Source organism: Ambystoma mexicanum, chromosome 1p (assembly GCF_040938575.1).
Source record: "Ambystoma mexicanum isolate Mex_15411 chromosome 1p, UKY_AmexF1_1, whole genome shotgun sequence".
NCBI lineage: Eukaryota > Metazoa > Chordata > Amphibia > Caudata > Ambystomatidae > Ambystoma > Ambystoma mexicanum.
In genome coordinates, this window is record NC_090921.1 from 1,308,219,926 (window position 1) to 1,308,240,949 (window position 21,024).

A 21,024-nucleotide genomic window follows, 5' to 3' on the forward strand; every position below is an offset into this window, starting at 1 on the left:
ACTCCACAATACACTATGGCAGGCTCAGCAGATGCAGTAGGGATGAATACCCTCATTGTTCTGTTAGATAAGATAGACTGTATCCATAGAGAGGCTTTAGTAGAGAATTAACCAGCTGATGTCAAATGTTTGCAAAGGACTTTATGGTCGACCAAGTCAAAGGACGCTGATAAGTCCAGTAAGAGGAGGAGAGCCAGGTTCCCTCTGTCTTTTAGTTCATCCATTTGGATTTTTCAGTCTAGAAGAGCTGACTCAGTGCCATGGCATGATCTAAAGCCAGATTGTCGTAGGCCCAGGAGATTTTTGTCTTCTTTTTTTATTTTTATTTAAGTTTATTAAGTTTTGACATAACATGTAAATACAACATATTGGTAGAATCAGACGGGATACTGTCACAGAACGAAGTAACATTCAACACGTCTTCCCTCTTCCGTTTCGTAGAGCGTTCACGAAATATTAATGCCTCCCTCTCCCTCAACCCAACCCCCCTAATACAGTGTGTGCTCAACCGGGTTCCTCTAAGAGTCTTTATCCTCGGAATCATTCATTTGTTCAAATTTGCATCTATACCTTAGATTGTTATGCAGCGGACAAGGGGAGCTCAACACTGTTTCCAAGAGACCTCTCCCGCCTTTGAGAGTTATGCTTGGGGTCCTGGTACATGATGTTCGTACCTCAACCTTCACCCATGTTTCAATGCGTCGCTGTTGAGTTCTGAACTTTTTGTAGCTTAGGGGTTGGGAACATACTTGTCAGTGAAGTCTTTCCATAATGTCTCGTATTGTGCGGATCTTTCGTGTAGACCTGCAGTGATCCTTTCCATCACGCAAATACTAGTAGTCACATTCACCCACTCCTTCTTACTCGGGGTCTCAACAGCTTTCCATTTTATAACTATACATGCTCTAGCAGCCAGTAGCAAGGTAACAACCAGACCTGTTACCCTCACGTATACCTCTTCATCTCTCTCCAACCCAGACAATACTAGAAGGGGCGTTTGCTCACAATTGATCGCTTCTATTGCCTTAATCCAACCAAGCACTTTGTTCCAGAATACTTTCACTCTGGGGCACCCCCACCACATATGCCAGTAATTTGCATTTTGGCCGCACTGCCGCTGATTTTTGTCTTCTAAGTAGTTTTGTATTTGCAGGTAGGCCGCACTGTCCAAAAGTCTTAGTAAGAAAGGTGCAGTAGTTATAGGCTGATCATTTGTAGGGATGTTAGGGTCCAGTGTTGTTTTTTTTAGTAAAGGAAGGACCCAAGTGTCTTCGAGGTTTGTGGGGACAGTACTTGTTTTGAAGGATATGTTTATTAGGGAAGTGATGAAGTGAGCAAGCTCTTCCACCACTTCCTTGATAACTGTAGCTGGCAGATGTCACCTGGAGACTAGAGATTATTATTTTTTTTTTTACTTCAGTTACTGAGTCAGAGGTGAACTCAAATGGGGTTATCTATTTCTGGGGGACATCTAATGGCTTATGGAATTGTGTGTCAGGTGGAAAACTGAGTTTTTTTTCTTTTAATTTTTGTTTGTAGAAGTGCAATTTTGTCTAACAGAGATGTTGGTATATTAGTGCACCAGGTTGCATCTTTGATGCAGGATTCTTGTGGTGGCACCAGCGATTCTAGTTCGTGAAGGATGGCAAACAATTCCTTGGTACCAGAGTTAGCGTTCATAATTCTTTCATTGTAAGTAGCACTTTTGGTCTGGATGATGGCAGTTTTATATTTGTTCGAGGCGATCGTTCTTTGCTCGCTATTGTTGTTTTTTTTCCCCAGTACACTTCAGCTGCTCTTTTAGAACTGCACAGTGTTTTAAGGTTAGTGGTGTACCATGTGTTTAAATGTGAAAACCGTTTAGCTTTACGCAAACGTAGAGGGCCACTTTCTCAACAGCTTGTAATAGTGTACGATTATAGAGCTCAATCATGGAGGATGGGTCCATGTTAACATGGCTAGAATGATTGGTAATCAGGTACAGTAGAGGCAGTAGTCTCTCAACTGCAATGTTACGTTTATTTCTAGTGGCTACTGGAGGAGCTTGGGTGGCACATGTGTCAAGGAGTGAGTTATCCTGAATAGTGAAAGAAATAATGTGATGGTCTGACCAGGCACAGGTTGTATTAGAGAGAATCTTTGTCTCACAGTTTATGTTTCCTAGCCAGTCCAATGTTCTACCACTACTATGCGTAGGGTTAGTAATACGATGCAAGAAGTTGAGTTTGGAGATAGTGTTGGCTCAGGCTAAGGTGTTGTCATCCTTCACATGATTGAAGCCTAAGTTTAAGTCTCCCAACATCATAATTTGGAAACCTGGTTTAGTACTCCAGGTGAGGAGTTGGATGATAGCCTACTCGAAGGATAATATAAGGCCTGGAGGTCTGTAGATAAGGTGGATAGTTAAGGTACGGGATGCGGTGAGAGGTAGTTTGATAGAGAGGAGTTCCCCTGAGGTGAATACTTGACTTGGGAATTCTCTCAGGCCAAGCCGATTTTTGGCAATGAAGGCTACTCCCCCCCCCTTGCCGTTTCTCCGTCCATTCTGAGGATAGTATAGTTTTTAGGAATAGCCAGCGAAAGGGCTGGTGGGCCTGCAGCAGCATGGAGCCAAGTTTCAGTGACTGCTAGAAAGTCCAAGTTGTTCATAAGGATACGGTCAGCAATGTCTAGCGCATGTGCTAGGAGCGATCTGGCATTAATGAGACCACCCTTAATTATAGAGGTGTCCAGATTAGGTGTGTTGGATACCAGGGGTGGGTTAGATAATGAACTATCCCCTGTGGTTGTGGGTCTACCAAGGTCTATTGAGTTAGGGGGAGCATCTTTAACACTGTTGTTTTGCATATTGATACTACAAGGTTTGTCGGAGTTATGGTAGTCTGTGTTAGCTATTATAAGCCAATTCTTGATACTAGATACTACACAATTCTTGATACTAGACGTTTTTGTGCGAAGAGACTTCGATTTCATCAAATGAGATCCTAGTCTAATGTTTCTAATATTCACTGGACATGGCTGTTTACGAGTAAGCCGACTGGCATATTGCAGGATCCATTGGATAGGAGTGAGTGGACAGTTAGCGTCAGGTATGGTCCCTTTTTTATATGGGCTGTAGGTATACTAGGTTGTAGTGTAGGCAAGAAGCTAGTCAGTTGTATGGTTTGTGTTTGTGGTAATTGAATTGACATGGTTAAGGTTACCTTAAGAGTGTTGAGGGTGTGTGGAATGTGGACCTTAGGCATATGGCTGTCTATTTCCCGTTCATGGGGGGACTTGCCCAAGGTTAAGGGATATTACTAGCTAGTCAGTGACTGGAGGTATGAAGGCACTGATAAGTGGCCCATGTTTTTGGTGATGCGGCCCTGACTCGTAGAGGTGCAAGATGTGGTTAGCTGTTTAACCTATTTAACTAGGTAGTTGGCGTTACCAATAGGGATGACTGTTGAGATTGACTGGGCTATGATCGTTCATAGGTACATGTGTGCATGCAAACATGGCAACGCCTAAAGTCAGATATAAAAATCAATCAACATTGTGTGAAATGCGCCATGACGTTGGGTTAAATAAGCAAATTCCGGACAACCATAGGTGCAAATTTTGCATACAGGCGTGACAACGCTGAAAATCATATATACAAATCAGTCAACATTGTGAAAATTGTGTGAAATGCGCCATGAGGTTAAGTTAAGTAAGAGAATTCTGTGCAATCATGGGTTGAATTATATTCACTGTTGAAGTATGGAAACATGTACAAGAGGAGGCGAGAAGTGGAAATGGTGGAAATAGCATAAAAAGAGGGTAAATGCCAATATTCATGAAAGGAGAGGATGAAGATGGGTGAAGGAGACGGGGAAAGAAGAAGCTGGCATGAAAAGAGAATTAGAGGGAAGAGCACATTGAAGACCTGGACCTGAGAAGAAAAAAGAAGAGAAACATGATCAGAAACAGAGGGAAACGGTGTGCAGTTGACATAAAAAGGGGGCACCTTTGGAACAAAATGATTGAAGAGGTGAGGGGCATCCAGGTTCTGAAGAAAGAACTTGAATCAATTGAAAGTTAAAGGAAAGAGTAATTCTATTAACAATATCTCAGATGATGGAGTGGCAAAAGTTGAATGAGTGATGCACATGGGAACATGCACCGTCCAGCAGACCGTGGCGTGAGGGGAGCATACCTGCTGAAAACAGGCCTGGACCAGGTTTTCTGGGAAGAGGTTCCGAATGAGGTCCAGGAAGGCGTCCAGACTGGACACTTCCTCGTTCTTGGTGGAGATGCTGACTTGCTTCTTCAGCTTAGGGTTCCCGGGATGAATGGACAACACCAGGATCACTCCAAGGACAGCTGCCAGGATTGTGGTTGACATGTAGTAGACCATGGCACGAGTACCCATCCGCCCGCTGGATTTGGCATCAAGTCCAGCTAAGCCTATGGAGAAAAGCCATACAACACATGGCGTTTATCTGGATTGTGAAAGCTCTACACAATCACTGCTGAGGTTCAGCAACCACCTTGGAATACAACAAAAAGGAGGCATTCATATTTACAAAGAAAAATATCTTACCTTTTTCCTAATTTCTCAGTCCACCAAAGTAAATAGAGCATGTCATAATTGATATTAGTTTAGTGTGTCTACACATGGCAAACTATGACAGCATATAAACAGACATTCTAATGATCAAACACCTGACATGTGTTCTCGTGTGTATACAAGATGATGCAGACGCCACGTTTGCTTGAACAGCTTTTTTGTAAGGTGCAGATTGGTCCATAGCCACCAATGGGCTCCCACTATTTCCCACTAATCCTGCACCATCTTATTTCAAGCCTTGCTCTTCATCCCCTCTCCCTCGAGGCTGTCTGCTCTGCAGTCTCCCACTGTTAGCACTCTCCCATAGTATTCCCAGCATCACATCAAATACCCTTTAATTCCCAGACCCTGTTGCTCGGCTTCCCATTTGAAGCAGGGTCGGATGCTCGAACATGTTTTGGCTCATGTGATGCCCCCTGAATGCGCTCTTTCAGATCCCCTTTTGCAACCCCTTTGTGGATCTGCAAAAATAAGGAGGCATTTCTGCGCATTACAAACCTGCATTCTGACGTCACAAACGGGAACAGGCCTGTGTGATGCGCAGTGCACGACAGCGTTCTTTCTGACCCTATCGTGCATTGTTTTAAGTGTGGCAGCAGTGGAATGAAACACGGCTATCACACTTGCATTGCTATCCTCCAAACAGGGATAGAAATGCTTTAATGTTTTTGTTTACATTTCACAAAGACAGTCTCTTCAAGGACAGTCACTTTGAAACGTGGTTCCAAAACTCACATTGGTGCAGGGAGCCTCTCATACACTAATTTAGTCAAGGGCGGTGGCCTGTGCATCTTTTGTGCTCCTGCACCCTCCCACCCACCAAAATACATAGTTTACCTTTGTGACCAAGGGGACCTGTGTATTTCTTAAAGTGGCGCAAGTAAAAAAAAAACACATCCTCTGTACTTGTTTGAGTTGTGCCAGTATATGACTATCTGGCCACAATGTCTATTTCTCAAAGAAGATGTGAGTGAATGAGGTTCTAGCAATTTCGTTGAAATCCTCACTTCAAAGAATACATAATGACGCATGCTCCCATCCCCGCCCCCTATCCACATACCCTCCTCTAATAGTACCTGGGCCAAGCTTGGATTTTCTCACCTGAGATCAGACTGGATATGACCAGCGGCAGGATGAGCATTTTTAGCATGCGCATGAGGATGTCACCCGGGAAGGATATCAGGAGCACGATATTGCTATCCAGTGGCGGCAGAAGACGCAGCAGGGTTCCAAACACAGAGCCAAGAATCACCCCTGAAAGGAAATGGGAGACAATTACATTTCATTGCATTCATAAACTCCTAGAAAATTAAATGTAATTTCTTAATTTACTCATTCAGCCAAGCTAACAACAACAGACAAGAAAACAGAACAAAATTTCTTATTACAAAGATGTGAATTTGAATCTACAGATGCGAAGGAGCGATTCTTAAACCATAATAATTCAGATATCTACTATATGGAAATCACTGTGATAGAAATGTCATTAGAGGAGAAGCAATTGTTGATAGTTATATAATGTTTGGACTGCTACACACCGAAGTATAGTCTGGTTGCCCAGAAAAACCTCCAGAGATTTCACTCTGGATCAACTATCTGTGTTAGTTTTTACTGCGCTTTCCAAGCCACTCGTTATTTCAGCCAGTGCTCTCACATCCTGTCGTAGGAGGTTGACGTCCACACCTACCTCATCGATTTTGAGTTCCAGCGCCGTCTTCAATTCCCCTATAGCTTAATCAATCTTAATCCCCCATGAGGTTTTTAGTTCCGTTATGGCGTTCAGGATCAGGTGGTCATTTTGTGGCGAGGCTGCTGCCCCTTGTGTGTCATCCTTTGCCTGTGCGGACATGTTCGGGGATTGTGATGTTTTGGCGAAGATGTCCATTGTGGGCTGTTTCCCTTTAGCTTTGCCACTTTTGAACGCCATTCCTCCCGTTGTCCGCTGGTCTGGGGTGCCCGCACCACAGAGTCTAGTGGTTCTACTGCTGCATCCGTTATCGTCTATGAGACGCTACCTCACCCTGGGTTGCGGCTCTGCGCCTCCCAGGGTGTCTTCAGGCCTAGGCACCATATGTTGTTTGTTCACTGCCTGAGGAGGTGCACCAGTCCTTTGGAGAAAGTTCTATAAGTCTAGTGCCAATCTGAGGCCCCTCCACCCTCCACTCCTTACCGTGTGCTTTGAGACCTCCTTTGCTGCGTGTCCTCCGTTATCAGCATTCTCTTCCTCCCAGCCGATTGTGAGTGTATTCTGCAGCAATGCGTTGATGGGCCCCGTAACACACGGCTTCAGTATCTGATTTGTGGGGCTTACGAACGGCGGTCTCTCCGTCCCTGCCTATGACTCAGCAGAGCGGCTCCAGTTGCTGTCCCTTGCCAGCATGTGTATTGCTTGCCGGGGCGTCCTGTTCTTCAGTTGTGCACTGGACCTGTCGCGCCTGTGGTTCCTGCCGTCCCTTGTTCTTTTTGTGTCCCGACGGGCACAGCCAGCTTGTCTCTTTTCTCTAGTACTCCATCCTGCTGCTCCCCATCACACATGCACCCAAAGTTCTGGGGCCGTTAGGTCCCTTTCTGACCCAAAGGTTACCCCTTCACACAAATGCTCCGTAGATCCTCCTCGAACAGGGACCCATCGCGGTGCGTCCCTGTCCCTGAGCTAGCCAGCGTCCCTCAGCACCTCCTCATCAGTTGGTAGTAGTAGGGGTCTCACACGCCTCCATTACCCGTGTTCGTGCTGGGTCAGGTCCCGTGTCAAGGCCGCCTGGCATCTTGTCCTCAAGCGCTCAATAACGTTTTCCTTCTGATTCCCGGGTCGCGTCCTGCAATAATGTGTCCACCTGAGAGTGTAGAGTCTTGCCACCATGTTTCTCTATAAGCTTGTAACACGAAGGTCCATTGAAGTTGGTCCTTTCCGCCGCTCCAAAATATACATTGCGGTGACACAGCTGATTTTCCTATTATCTTCGGGCACCCCACCGTCCCTGTTCAGCTTCTTGTTACAGCATCTCCCTTTGTCTTCGGGCGTCCACCATTTTGCATCTGCCTTCTCGGGACCAGGCCATCATTCACCTCCTCGCAACTTCTGCGTCACAGCATCTTTTTAGTCATCTGGACCTTCATCATGTGCACCCCAAATTCCGATAGCCGCCAGACCTTTTATATTCTTTATTATTCGACTTTACATGTCGCGTGAATCAGGATCAATATAGGATGTACGGGAACTCTCAGGAAACACAGCCTACTCCATGGCTGCTAAACCACCCCCCCCTCACTCTGGATCAACTATGTCAAAGTAATGACACTAGATAGAGCGTACTTTGGTTCAGCTTACAAATTTCAGAAACGGGATCTAAAACTTGGCTTCAGTGAGGAGAGCAGCAAAGACGCTGGGTGCCTCTCCCTAGGGCCAAGATGCTTCCGCCATAGGAAAAAACATTGCATTTTGACTCCCAGTACCGCTTCAGAACTGACAAGACTAGCATCCAGGAGAAGCTTGAAAACAGGTCTCCTAATCCCTTGACATCAAGGAGGCCTGACAAACAGGAGTGCTCAACTCTAGGTAAGCAAGACACCTCAGAACTGCTTCATATTCAAACGAAAATCCTAACCAAAATGGCTGCCAGTAATTTCTTAGTTCCCCCTCAAGACTGAGCCAAATCATGTAAACCTTACCTTGGACAGAAGGGATGTCAGATTATCTCACATTGAATGTCAAGTGAATAATGGTGATAAGGCTTTGAAGGGTCTAAACGATGAAAGAGAATAACTAAAATATGCTTTTTATAAAATAGCTTCATGTGACATTGGTTACAAAATGAATGCAAAACGGACCGAAGGTAAGAAATCTGCCAGAGGAAGTGGAAGATGTTAGCTGTTCATCAATTTGCTCATTTATGAAGAAAAAAAGGGAAATATTTACTGCAAGCTTAATAAAACTCTTAAGCTGGATAAAGATTTCAGAGTGGTGACAAGGCGGGAAAATCAACTATTAATCAATTAAAGGAAAGCTGCCCAGAGCACTGCCAGTAGTTACAATCATTTTAAAGCTCATGTATTACTTTTTGTTGTCTATTTTGAGTATCCCTAGGGTGGCTAAGGTCTGCTCAAACAAGGGTTCCTTAGGAATCAAGCTTTACCTCACTGAGGGAGCAGAAGGAGGAAGAAAGATGCCTGATGTTATTGATTTCCCGTGCAGGAACAGGACAGGTTTGCAAATGGCTAGTGCCCTTCTGCAATGGTACAGACAGGCTGCAACAATGATCTGAAGTCTGCCAAGAACCATTCCAGGGAATGCAATACATTCAGAGCTAATTATACAAACATTAGGCAGAATCAGACTTCTGTTACCTCCATATGAGACAGTCTGCCATACCAATTGTGCTCTGATATCCCACCTGATCCCTACTGCCATCTGCTTCACCGCGGACTGATGGCGTACGGTTCGTTTTGCTATTGCGGGAGAATAACTCTGCTAAATTAAGCTCCCTCCCACACTGAAGCACGAAGAGGACCTGACGTAATTAAGATGCCAGTACTCAGAACCCAGACAGCCAGAGAGGAGGGGACATAAATCCTACAGGCTAATTGAGCAGGAAGTAACGAAGCACACAAGTGAAACCTACCAAGCCATCATCAACATTAGTGAAAATCCAGTGAAATAACAGGGACCGGGACACAATCTGTACTGCCCGTGGGAAACCCCGAGAAAACTCTCCGACCATCCACAACGTGGATACCTGTGAAGAAATCATAGTGCCACTGCAGAAGAAGGCGGCGAGTTATCTACTCCGCTGAAACCGGTTGACAAACCTAAGAGTTGATAGGCTGATGACCCCAACTCCAAGATCCTACATACATTTGAAGATAGGGCTCGAGTAATCATACATCATTTTAACCTTATCCAACCTTATCCAACAGTAACAGGACACTTACTGATAGATTGCACAATCATTTTTAGGCTGTATTCGGCCAGCATGACCTTAACTGTTTATTTTTTTATTATAAGACACATAGACTGGGGGCGGTAGAAATAAAGAAGAGAACCGACCACCAAGAAATGTGCACCTAATTAGTCTGTTTTAGGAAAGTAGTGAAAGAGCTGAGGGCTACTATCTCTATACCCCTTTGTAGGCGGCACAGCATCGCTATTCTAGGAATGGGTGTGCCACACAATCGGGGACATGAGATATCTGAACACAGGGCCAGTGAGTTATCTATAGGGACCTAGACCCAGGAATAACTTATTTTTTAATGAAATAACTACTGTCTGTTTAGTGCTATATACATTGGGGCGTAGACAAGTAGTGGAAGCCTATTGACCTCTACTGTTAGTACCTGCCATCTGCTTCAGCCATTGCCAGCTTGCCCACTACTTGATCCCGACTGATAACCTACCAGTCCAACTGCTCTCGACGCCCATACGAGTGTGGCTGCTTCATCTGTCCTAGCCCGTACTAACCTGCCTATAATTATGCCATGATGATGCCTATTTATGCCATTTGATACCTGCTGTCCTCCGTATGCATATAAACTACATGATCACTTACGATCTTAACGCACTGGAACTGTTTTTGACCATGTCGCCTACCAAATATGTTAATTGGATCACACTGCACAATTTACTGAACTATAATATGACAGTTTGCAAATTGTAATTTTGAACTCTTGCCATGTACAATTTACTGAACTATAATATGACAGATGCAAATTGTAATTTTGAACTCTTGCTATGCCTAGCCAGCCCCTCCTAGCTAACCAGCCTCTAGCACCAGCATTTGCCTGCGATCTCAACTGTCCCTCGCAGTCAACCTACTGGTCCTGGTATTAGTCCTGCAATACGAATCTGCATCAGCCTTAGCTTTTCATGGTAAACACCCGCAAGTCTTAACCTAGAGCCCAGCCCAACGCCAAAACACAAAGTGCATACCTAGATACCTGCCTAACTTGCCAGAATTAGTCATGCAGCTATCTTGCCTACTGCTAGCCCTCACCGTCTACTGCCTACAGGTCTCTGGAGATCACTATGCATTTGTGTGAGTAGACCTAAAGAGAAGGAGTTACATTAATTACAATAATGAGTGAAGGGCTTCCCATAATCTGGGATGCCATGCACTGGATAGGAAGCAAAAGCTGGTTGTTCGCAGTAAGGTGTTGGCAGGAAGATCCTGGTACACATTATTACCATGAGTTGATCATAGTTATGGCGGCACTCCGGAAAGAAGGCTGGCAAAAGCAGAATGATTGGGGGAGGTGGTGCGAGGGAAGGTTTGTCATGGAGGAAAATGGGAATGTCAGTAGAGTGGCCGGTTGGCATCTTAGTAAAGATGATATTCTGAAAACAGTTTACTGTGCAATTCAGTTTATGGAGCAGGTCCATGTTATGCAGATTAGAGGGATTGCTAGGGCTTTCAAGAAAGGAATGCTGACCAGAGGTAAGCTCTAAACATACAGAAAGAGGAGTGAAAATAGGGTGTGGCATGAGAGAACCAGCGATGCACACAGCATTAACATTACAATCAGGTTTTGGAACATTGACAACATCTGATGCTCTTAGTGTAGATTATGAATCACCTGTAGCCATGCAAAATGAAACAATTTTCATCAACATAACAGTTAACATAAGGACCACGTATGTCTACAGGGATCAAAGGAGCGATGAAGTCACTTTGCCTCTGGCTGTCCAATGGATAAAACAGAGGAGGCACTAGTGGTGAAGAAGTAGGAACCTGGTGTTGTGGAATAGAAGGCGGCTGGTGAAACTGTAGATGGTGTATTTCAGGGCGAGGAGGGCAGACATTACATTGATGCATTACAATATTTATAATGGGGGTCACCTTGGGGCTGTGGCCACGGAGAGTGTCTAACTCTAAATTCTGAGGCGGGCAATTCTGTGAATGATTGTATGCAGAGCATCCTCTGTTTTCATTGTTGTTAACCAGGGTTGCACAATGCTCTTTTTGAACATGTAATGAGCTCATGGTCTTTTGCTGTCTCCTGGCACAAGGTCCACATTGTACCAACCTTTAAAAATGGCAACAAGTTAATCACCTTGTAATTAAAGACCTATTGTCTTGCAAAAAGCAAAATCTTTGCATCCCTGATTCTCAAAGAATTGGAGAAATGGGCCTCAGATTCAATTAGACTGGAGAGTTTCAGATGGGTTTCAGGAGACAGGTTTTTACCCAAGTGAATGGACATGCAGTTGCCCGTCTACAAAAAGCAACTTGCTTAAGAATGCTGCACCTATATATGCACCTATATATGCAGCAGATATCTGACCTATCTGCAGCGTACATCAACCGCTCACGTCCTTGGAAGAAACGCTAATTCCTTTTGGGTTGTTGAACATCTTAATACATATACACCCAGGAACACATATCATGATAAGACCGAACCAACGGGTGGAATAAACCAAAAAATAACTACCTTAAGAGGGTAACACAAGGATGTTCTTGCCCCCTGTTTGTTCAATCTTTATATCTCTGATTTAGGCAGGGAATATTTAGAAACTAGCAGCTTTTCCCCCCAGACTTGGTAAGTTACCCATTCAATGGCTTGCATACACCAATGATGCCTTCTTTTTGATCATACCACTATAGTCTTACAGCGAGCACCTTTTCACACCTACTTTATGGAAAATTAATTACAGTGAAACACCTCCAAAACAAAAATAATAAAATGTTTGACTTCAAAGAAGTACTCAAGGTTTACCTGGCCGATTATCAGAGAACAAGATCGAGAGGGCTCCTCTCCTGGCCTATTTAGGAATCCAAATTCTCATTAAGCCTAATTCGTCTCTTCTTTACGTTCTAATCAAAAAGAAAGTGGGACATTTTAAATCCCAAAAGAAGCATACAAAGTCCAGGCACCATTAATTCTCCTTACTTCCGCTTCTTAATTTCTCTACTGGTAAGATAGTTCTGTGCATACCTACGGCTTAGAACTCTGGCATCTTGACGACTGGGACAAACTTTCTAATGCTGAGGGAATGTTGCGGAAGAAAGTGTTGTCACTGCCCAACTGCGTGCCTGTATCCGTTATCAGAAATGAGCTTAGCTTAACCCCTTTAAAAGCATGAGTGTCTTGGAATCGACTTCCTTCTCTTTTACAAAATCCTAATCGCAACCGCAAACTCCATGGGTAAGAACTTTAGGATATGCATGGAGTCAGGTACACATAGGACTCTAAATGACCACCCAATAAGATGCACTTGCCTTTTGCATGCCCCGGGTGCCGATTGTAATAATTTAATTTACAATCCATATTCCATGAAGAAGAATCTGTCAGAACTGGATTGGATGGATACTGTGTGATGAGTCCAACGACATGGCGAACAGAGAGGGCCTCAACTTTGGGTCATTTTACAGAAATTACTTTATTTAGCAGGTGTAATCAAAACAGGGTTTAAAGAATAAAGCAAAATGTTCAAACGTGAATGCTTTAGACATCCATTGAACACTAAATAACGCAAACTGAAGGTGTACTTCACCTATGAAATGAAAAGGTGCCTCAAAGTACTAAAACCCTAAAGTAAACTTGACTTTCACAACTAATCCTTTAACGTAAAATAAAGGTTTCCAGAATCAAAGGTTCCTTGCAAGTGAGTTGTCAGAATAGCCAAATCAAATGGTGCAATAAGGAATATAAATGTAAAGCCCTTCTCCTGGGTGAAAAGTATTAAGGGTGGAATATCTGACTTAAAGTCCTTCCATAAATAACAAAAGTCCAACAATTCAAAAGAGGTTTTCTCTCACGGTTTCCTCAGATAAACAACAGGGCTGCTTACGCAAAGCAATCAAACTGAGGCCTGTAGTTGTCTTCTGGTGTCAGGACCTCTTAGGCGAGGGATCAGCTGGGCCCTGTGCTCTGGATATCTCTCTCTCTCTGTCCATCAAGTGGTTCATCCCTCTCTCTTGGCGTGACTCCTCTTTCCTTCAGGAGTCTATCCTTTTTACCTTCCTTCTATCTTTCTATTTTTGTCCCTCACATCCTCAGTGTATCTGGATTGTTGTGTCTCTCCTTGTCAGGGAATCTTTAATTTTGACCCTATTCCTCTCAGGGGTCCTGCTTCTTCCCTGGTCTCTCTTTACCAGGATCTCAGCAGGTTTATGTCTTAGCCTCTTCCCAGGCTTCTCAGGTGGGTCATCTCTTTAACGTCTCTGCCTGTAGGGGAACTCTCGTTTTCCCCGTGTTAGTTAGTCTCCTTAGCCTCTTCTCAGGTTTCTCAGGCAGGTCAGCTCTTCCACCCTTTTGGCTTAGTTGGGCTGCAGGGGTACTCTTCCTCTTCCCACTGGGTCACTCAGTGTTTTCCAGGCTCCTCAGGCTCTTCAGGCCACTTCCAATCAGTCAGTCAGTGTTCCAGTGTAGACCAGGCTCCTTCCCCCAGGCAGCAACTCCTCCTTTGAGATACAGCTTCTCTTCCTGCAGCAGCGTCTGGAGAGGAGTACAGGGAAATTGTGCCTGACTGAGATAAGTTCAGAAGGAGCTGGTTCTGCTTTTATAGCCAGACTCCTCCTCATCCTCGTAATTGTGGATTGGCGGGCATAATGTTTCCACTCTGGCTCTTTTTCCATTGGCTAGTGGGGCTCCTATTACTTCAATTTGTAGATTCATTTTATTTGCTTTTTTGAAGTCTTGTTTTATCCTGGGCTCCTTTAAAGATTATTTGTCCAATCCTTGGGCCTCAGCTTTTTATTTTAATAATACATTTTACATTTCCCTAGGTTTCTCTATGGGGATTTGAACCTGGGTCCTCCCATAAGCTCTATGGAGTACCAAACATCCAGGACTTTTCCTGGTGCTGTCGAAGGAAACGACTAAGGCCTTTCCTCTAAGGTCCTGCAGTGTCTCTGTGCCGTCTTCCATTCCTCAGAGCAGAGCATGCTGCCATCCCGGCACCTGGTGTTCCAGCAAAGGCACACCAAGGGGTGGATGGCCATCCATTCCTCCACACGTCGTGAGCTGCGCCACTGCTGCCGTCATCCTACTCCAGCAGGTAGCATCACTACCGCTGCGAGGCAGTCCTGGGTAAGGCTCTAGTGTGAATCGTGCCACTGCGCTTCACCACAATACCTTGGAGGATATTTCTAATTATACATTTTATAATTACCTCATATTACAGGTAAAGAAGTTAGGTTTCCTAGCAAGCTACTTACACAAAATTCCAAATGCTCATTAGAGAGATGTTTTTAAGATTTTGTTTCAACATCTTACTCACAGGCAACATCAGGATTATCCAGTCGGAGCAGCAAATGGGCACCATACAGTGTCGATTCTGCAAAATCCCAGACTTTCATAGACCCAGTATACACTTATTCTGCAAGCGCGACAGAGGTTTTGCTCTTAAACATGCATACCTGGGTATATATACACATGATGTTGATTTGCTAATGACCACCCAGTTTTAGTTTAGTATACTTTCCAGAAAGCAAACTGAGTGACTCTTGCTGACATTAGATTCATAAACCCTATTTTATCTTTTAACACATGATTTGACTTTATTAACTGCTGATTTTATTATATCAAGATTTGTATGTCATTTTAGGTTGATATTTATCTGCCCATAATTACATTTGTGTGTATTTTGTACTATTGTGAAAGGTTTATTTTAAACTGGTGCACATATAACATGGAATAAAAAGTCATAATGCTGGATCTGATTTTCTACACCATTAATTAGTTTTAGGGGTCAACCTTTTGATACTCATATTTGGCAAAGATATGCTGTGCTGCTTGAAGGGCCCTTTTGCTGGTTTGGCTGTGCACCCAGTTGATGTAATTCTGAATTGGTGCCAGTCTACATTGAACAAGAGTATTAATTGGGGGCTTAGGCCCTGTAATAGTAGCAATTCCAAAACACGAAGGTTAACACTGAACGTAATCTGCAGAAGGTGATGCTTTGTTCTGTCTAAATGCAGGTGTTGTGCTCCAATACACAGCTTGCCAGCAAACAGTTGTTAACACTTTATTGTGGTTACTTTTCGGTTCCTACATATTTTGATGTGTATCAGGCAAATTGAGTGCAGTTAAAAGTCTCTTATAAATGTCTTGGGATGTATTATGTGCAGTAATTGTCACAAGTCAGCGAGGGTAGGGTTATCATTTTATTCTTAAACGATCTTGGAAGCTTTCAGAATCTTCCTTAATTTTGGGAAATGTCTGTGCTATACGGTACAGATCCGCTGTGCGTTGGCGTGCATTGTCCTGATCAATTTGTCCTTGATCATTTGCGGCACCCGGGAAGCTAGATACCAGTGATGGAATGGGGGAGTCACTGGAGTAGTAAATGGTGGAAGGGGAATATGCCATTGTTCTATCCTGTTGAATGGATGTAAAAATCTAGGGTCCCATTGGGCTGGAATGGGGGGTGCATTAGGGTTCCGTGGGAACGATTGCCATGGGTAAAAGACGAGAATACATGTTAGAAGTAGACGGAGGACGGGAGGATTAGGAGATGGGGCAAAGCAATGAGTGGATGTTTTAATGCAGCCTTGTGTGGGTAAAATGCATGTAGGATAGAGAGGAGTCTGATTTGGTGCATATCATTTTTCCTTTGCAATCTTTAGTTCCTCATGAGTTTCTTATTGCTGCCTTTAAGAGAACAGGTATGACATTCCCAATTGTGCTTCTCGATTCCTTGGTATCGTTTAAAATACTGCCTCCATACTTCCTGATTATTTGTGGGGCTTCATTTTCCTAAAATGTTTAAAATGTTTTAATTTGTTTAAATCAAGTGAGCACAAGTTCTCGGTTGCCCGGCGTGTAATAGAGTAATTCATTTAGACAGTTGACTGACTCAATGCCATAGTTAATGTACATGTTAAATGTGGGGGTACCTTTTTAGGAAGGACCATTTCTTTGGGATTCCTTGATCCCATTGTTCACACAGGGAAGGACACACACTCTCAGAAAGGAGAAGTCATAAGAAGGGAGGCTGATAGGGAAACTGAAGATGCCCCCTTGTGGAAAGGAGAACATCAGCAAGAGCAGGATACCATACATTTATTAGTGGTGGAAGGGTACCATAATTGAGGAGGTAAAATATATGGTACTAGAATACCTCTAGTAGTGATGGAACACTAGAGTTGTGGGAACGAGGCATGGCTCAAAACTATAGGATTCCGATGGGTGTGCGAGAGCAGAGGAAAGGTTTGGAAGACAAAGGCGTGACAGACAAGGCCTCCAATCTAGTGCACAGCAAACCTCCCACAAAACACACATTGACAGAAAAACCTAGATGCATTGAGAACAATGATGTGATGGAAGCACGCTCGCAATAATGTGGGGAAGAGAGCTAAAATATAAAATGTTATATATTCAGATTTGATGTCCAAAAGTTCAGGTATAACATGGACAGAGGAGAGAGCAGGGGCCACGGGGCACTCAGCTACAAATACCTGATCAAGGCAGTTCAAGAGGTGACTTCCCTCTACTGTAGTGCACTGAGGATACCTTGCTACCCTTGTGGTCTCCCTTGCTACCCCTAAAAAAAAAATTTAAACACAAAAACATTTTCTTTTTAAATCTAAGCTCCTGGGCTGTGGCCTGCGCCTTGTGACTCTTTGCTTTTGGAGTGGCAGGCGTTCATGTTCAGGCCTGTTCAAAATAAAAAAAAATTAAAAAACGGGGTTCCGCAAGTCTAACACTTTCAGCAGTGAGCCCAAATAAGAAAGAATATGCATAACAAATAATTTGTCTTTCTGGAATTCTATACAATAATTGCTAGACTCATTAAAGGTTTATTTCAGGCACACTTCAGGGGGTAAGTCGCTGATTTATTCTGTTCTTAAACACCTCAACTCAGCCTTTCGTCCTTTTGAGGTTGATAAATGAGTACCAACACAGGGTGGGTGATATTGTATGTATATTTGTTATATATAAAGCGCTTAAGCGTAAGTGCCATATAATAACACATCATTATCATTTGGCCATAGATGTCTGCTTGCATTCACAGTAATTTGGTAATATGGGCCTATACACACTGATCTTAATGATACATATGGCGATCCATTTTAATATGAACTGTATATCACATTATACTGATATCGTAACTATATTTTTCGTAGTGCAATTGATAACAATGCTATGTGATGCCACTTCCTGTTTTGTCAAGGGGTGACAGGTCATGTTTCATCGCTTCCTGTGATATCACTTCGTGGTGGGGTCAAATGACATCACTTCCTGTGATGTCATCAGAGGTCAAGGGTTGTGTGATGTCACTTCTGCTACCCCTGGCATTTTGGTGAAATGACGTCCCTGCACAAACTAATTTTCAGTCATGTCAGAAGTAATATATTTATTACAGGTATAGAAAAATAACACAGAGAACAGACAGTGCGTTTAGATATTGACAGGTATCTGCATTAGGAGCTCTACGCCAGATAGTTTGCTTATAATGGAATTTTGTATAATTAAAGTGAGCATACATGGGACAAGGAAGTACAACTAGGCAAGCATTGTAAAACCAAACAACAGTTACAAAAACAACTTTGCTTGTGGTTTCTTTTCTCAGTAAGCAGGACACACCATACTATTTGACAAACATGAATTAGAAATACATTGCAAATAGTAGCTCAGCTTGTGGTTTCTCTGTGCATTGTTGTAGGGTCCCCCGTGCCTCGGGGAACCTTCATGCACCCATGCACTCACACACACACACGCAGTAAAGGAGGACACGGGACGCGCTGGTGGTCTGTACGCGTCCCGGCGGGAACTGCCGCACGGGCGCGGTTTATTGGAACGAGGCCCACGCATGCGCGATAGTGGCGCTGGGACGTCACATGCATCAGAACATATTGAATGTGCGTGCCCGCTGGTGCCTGAAGGCGGACTCTTGGGAGGCACGTGTCATGAAGCCCAAGAGCCTCAGCCAGCAGGACCTCAAAACACAGGTCTCCACAGTGCTAAGAAAAGAGCTTCTCTGGATGATATCAATTGAGAAAATGAGCACTCATAAGTTAGACCACATTGCATATATATAGTTCAAGTAGCATGATATGTCTGTTTATTAATGCACTAATCATAAAGGATTCATTAAGTGTTGGGCTTCGCCTAGTTTGTGTGACCCCACGGAATCCCTCCCCCACACCATGAGCCGGTTTAATGCTTTCACTCGTTTTATATGTTTACGTTGTTTCATCATCCACGTGTCATGCATAGATTGATATGTTGAGCTCGTGCTGCCAACATTTCCTTCTGCCTTATTAAAAAGGTGTGAATGCTGGCACACGAGATGGACTTGCTTGTGGTCTGTAGACTCCTCAAGACCTGCACTAGGAACATCATGAGGGCAAGCCATTGCGAAGGCTGCTTTCTCTATCCACAGTGAGCTAAGCAGACAAACGTGTTGCATAGCTACTCTGCTCTATTGACACATTGCGGACAAATGTAGGCGGGCACCCCGGTGATCTATACATTCTTTCTTCAATCTCCATACAGTTGTCCATATCAAGCATCAAACAGGACACTTTGGGAGTTTCCCGCACCCCCCACAGCATGGCAATGTTGCATTTCACCACTATCTTTGTATTTATTTATTGATTGGATATTTATGAAGCGCTTATGCAACAAGACAGTGTTTCAAAGCGCCACAAGCTACAAGAGAATGGAACAAGGGAGCAAATAAACAATGGAAATGGCAATTAATTAATAGAAAGGAACAGCGGCGCTACAATGCCTTGTGACATTCGGAGCGTGCAAGTGCACTGAAAAGAACAAAGGGAAACACTGGAAAAAAGGGGGAGCGGGGGTGGGGGTAAATGCTATTCGGGTCCCCTGGGGAAGGAAGTGCCAGAGGTGCTTGTTGGGAGGCAACAGGTAAGTGCATTGGCGGAGACGTCCCAAATGGAGAGGGAGATCTACTGCCCAACAGGTATGTGCAGGTCAGAGGCAAACCACTCGGCAGGCAGGTGTGGGACCACAGGGCAGTGCTGAGGGGGTGGGGTGCTGGGGCAATTGGGCAGATAGCCAGGACACTAATAGCACCCTGGACAGGCACAAACCCCTCCTAGGGCAGAGGACATATCAGACCTTCTCTTCCGCTTATTCTCTACAAGTTTAGTACTAGCCCCATCTTTGGGAGATAACAGAAGGGGTTTCTGTGAATGCTGCTTATTCATAATACAACATAATGTCCCTGCAGGGCTGCGTTACAAGGTCACAATTAAGATGTCAACAGTTCTTGCCAAATGTCTGTAATGTCGTGCCAAGTAACACCCCCATTGTGAAAGTATAGAAACATATTAGTGTCTGCCTATGATATGCTATATAAACCGGCACTTTAGTGTGGGGGCCATAGAGAGCTCTGTGTGCAAAACTGCTGGAACACTTGCATGCTGTGTTCCTACTTCCTTGCTAATAATGTCTCTCTATGCTGTGAATTTGCTGCCTAATACAAGATGCTTGATTTAGAATCAGTGTTTGTCTCTCCCCTTATTTGCTTATATTGCTTAGTTTCTTTATGCTGAGGCTGGCCCTTGGGAAGGGGCCTGCTCTTGTCCATGACAGGTGCAAGGTAGATATTGAAAAGCCAAGATTAGGGGATAGGGCCCTGGGGAACACCACATGTAGAGAGAATGGTGGGGAAGGAGAAGGAGCCCAAGAGCACCTGGGAAGGGTGGTCAGTGAGGAAGGAGGACAACCAATCCAGGGCCGGTGAGAGAAACCAAGAGTATCTTGGAGCCGCTTTATGGGGATAGAATGGTAGACCGTGTCAAAAGTGGAAGAGAGGTCAAGGAGGATGAGAACAGCAGGAGAGTTAGAGTTGTAGAGGAGCAGCTGCATGCATGCCTCTGCAGGAACTCCCACCCCCTACATCCTATATGTTGGAAGCCTGAGATTGTGTGATGTTTGACACCAGCAGTTGTGTCAATAGTGCAGCAAATATTCGAAAGAAGGTATCCACCGAGAAAACCCTATCGAATGTATCCCCAAAGACATGAGAATCTGAAGGAGAAACTCCCTGAAGGAATATGGAAAGGATCAGAGAGAGAATCTGGTGACATCACAAGAAATATGCGTGACGCCCTGAGAATACTGGCTGAAGAGAATGCAGAATTAAGGAAACCTTTGTATGCAAAATGAAGATTGCACATGTGCGAAGTGCTGTAGAAAATCAACCGCTCAATAATTGTACAGATGCTGAAACGCAGGTAGACCAAATCAACAAAAGAAGCTGGCTATATTTAATGAATAAATTGCATGCAAAATTGCCATTGGATTAGGAAATGGACATAGGTGTCATGAATTTTAGTAATGATAATGATGTGTTATTTATATAGCGCCTTAATCCAAAGCTCTTTACAGAGCACATATTTACATACAATATCACCCAACCAAAATTGGTACTCATTTATCGACCTCGGAAGGATGAAAGGCTGAGTTGGCCTTGCCGGGATTCGAACCTGTGACCTGCAGATCACGCTCAGATCACAGCTGCG

At 44.0% G+C, this 21,024-nt stretch overlaps 1 protein-coding gene across 1 annotated transcript in view; it reads right to left on the reverse strand.

The window, feature by feature from the left end:
• LOC138453429 (excitatory amino acid transporter 2-like) overlaps positions 1–21,024 on the reverse strand; it is a 724,030-nt gene that overhangs the window by 311,619 nt on the left and 391,387 nt on the right. Inside the window, exons 3-4 of the mRNA XM_069606271.1 lie at positions 5,693–5,845; positions 4,178–4,428 (exon numbers count right to left, since the gene is read on the reverse strand). Coding sequence (XP_069462372.1) covers positions 4,178–4,428; positions 5,693–5,845 — 404 coding nt within the window. The remainder of the gene's footprint in view (positions 1–4,177; positions 4,429–5,692; positions 5,846–21,024) is intronic.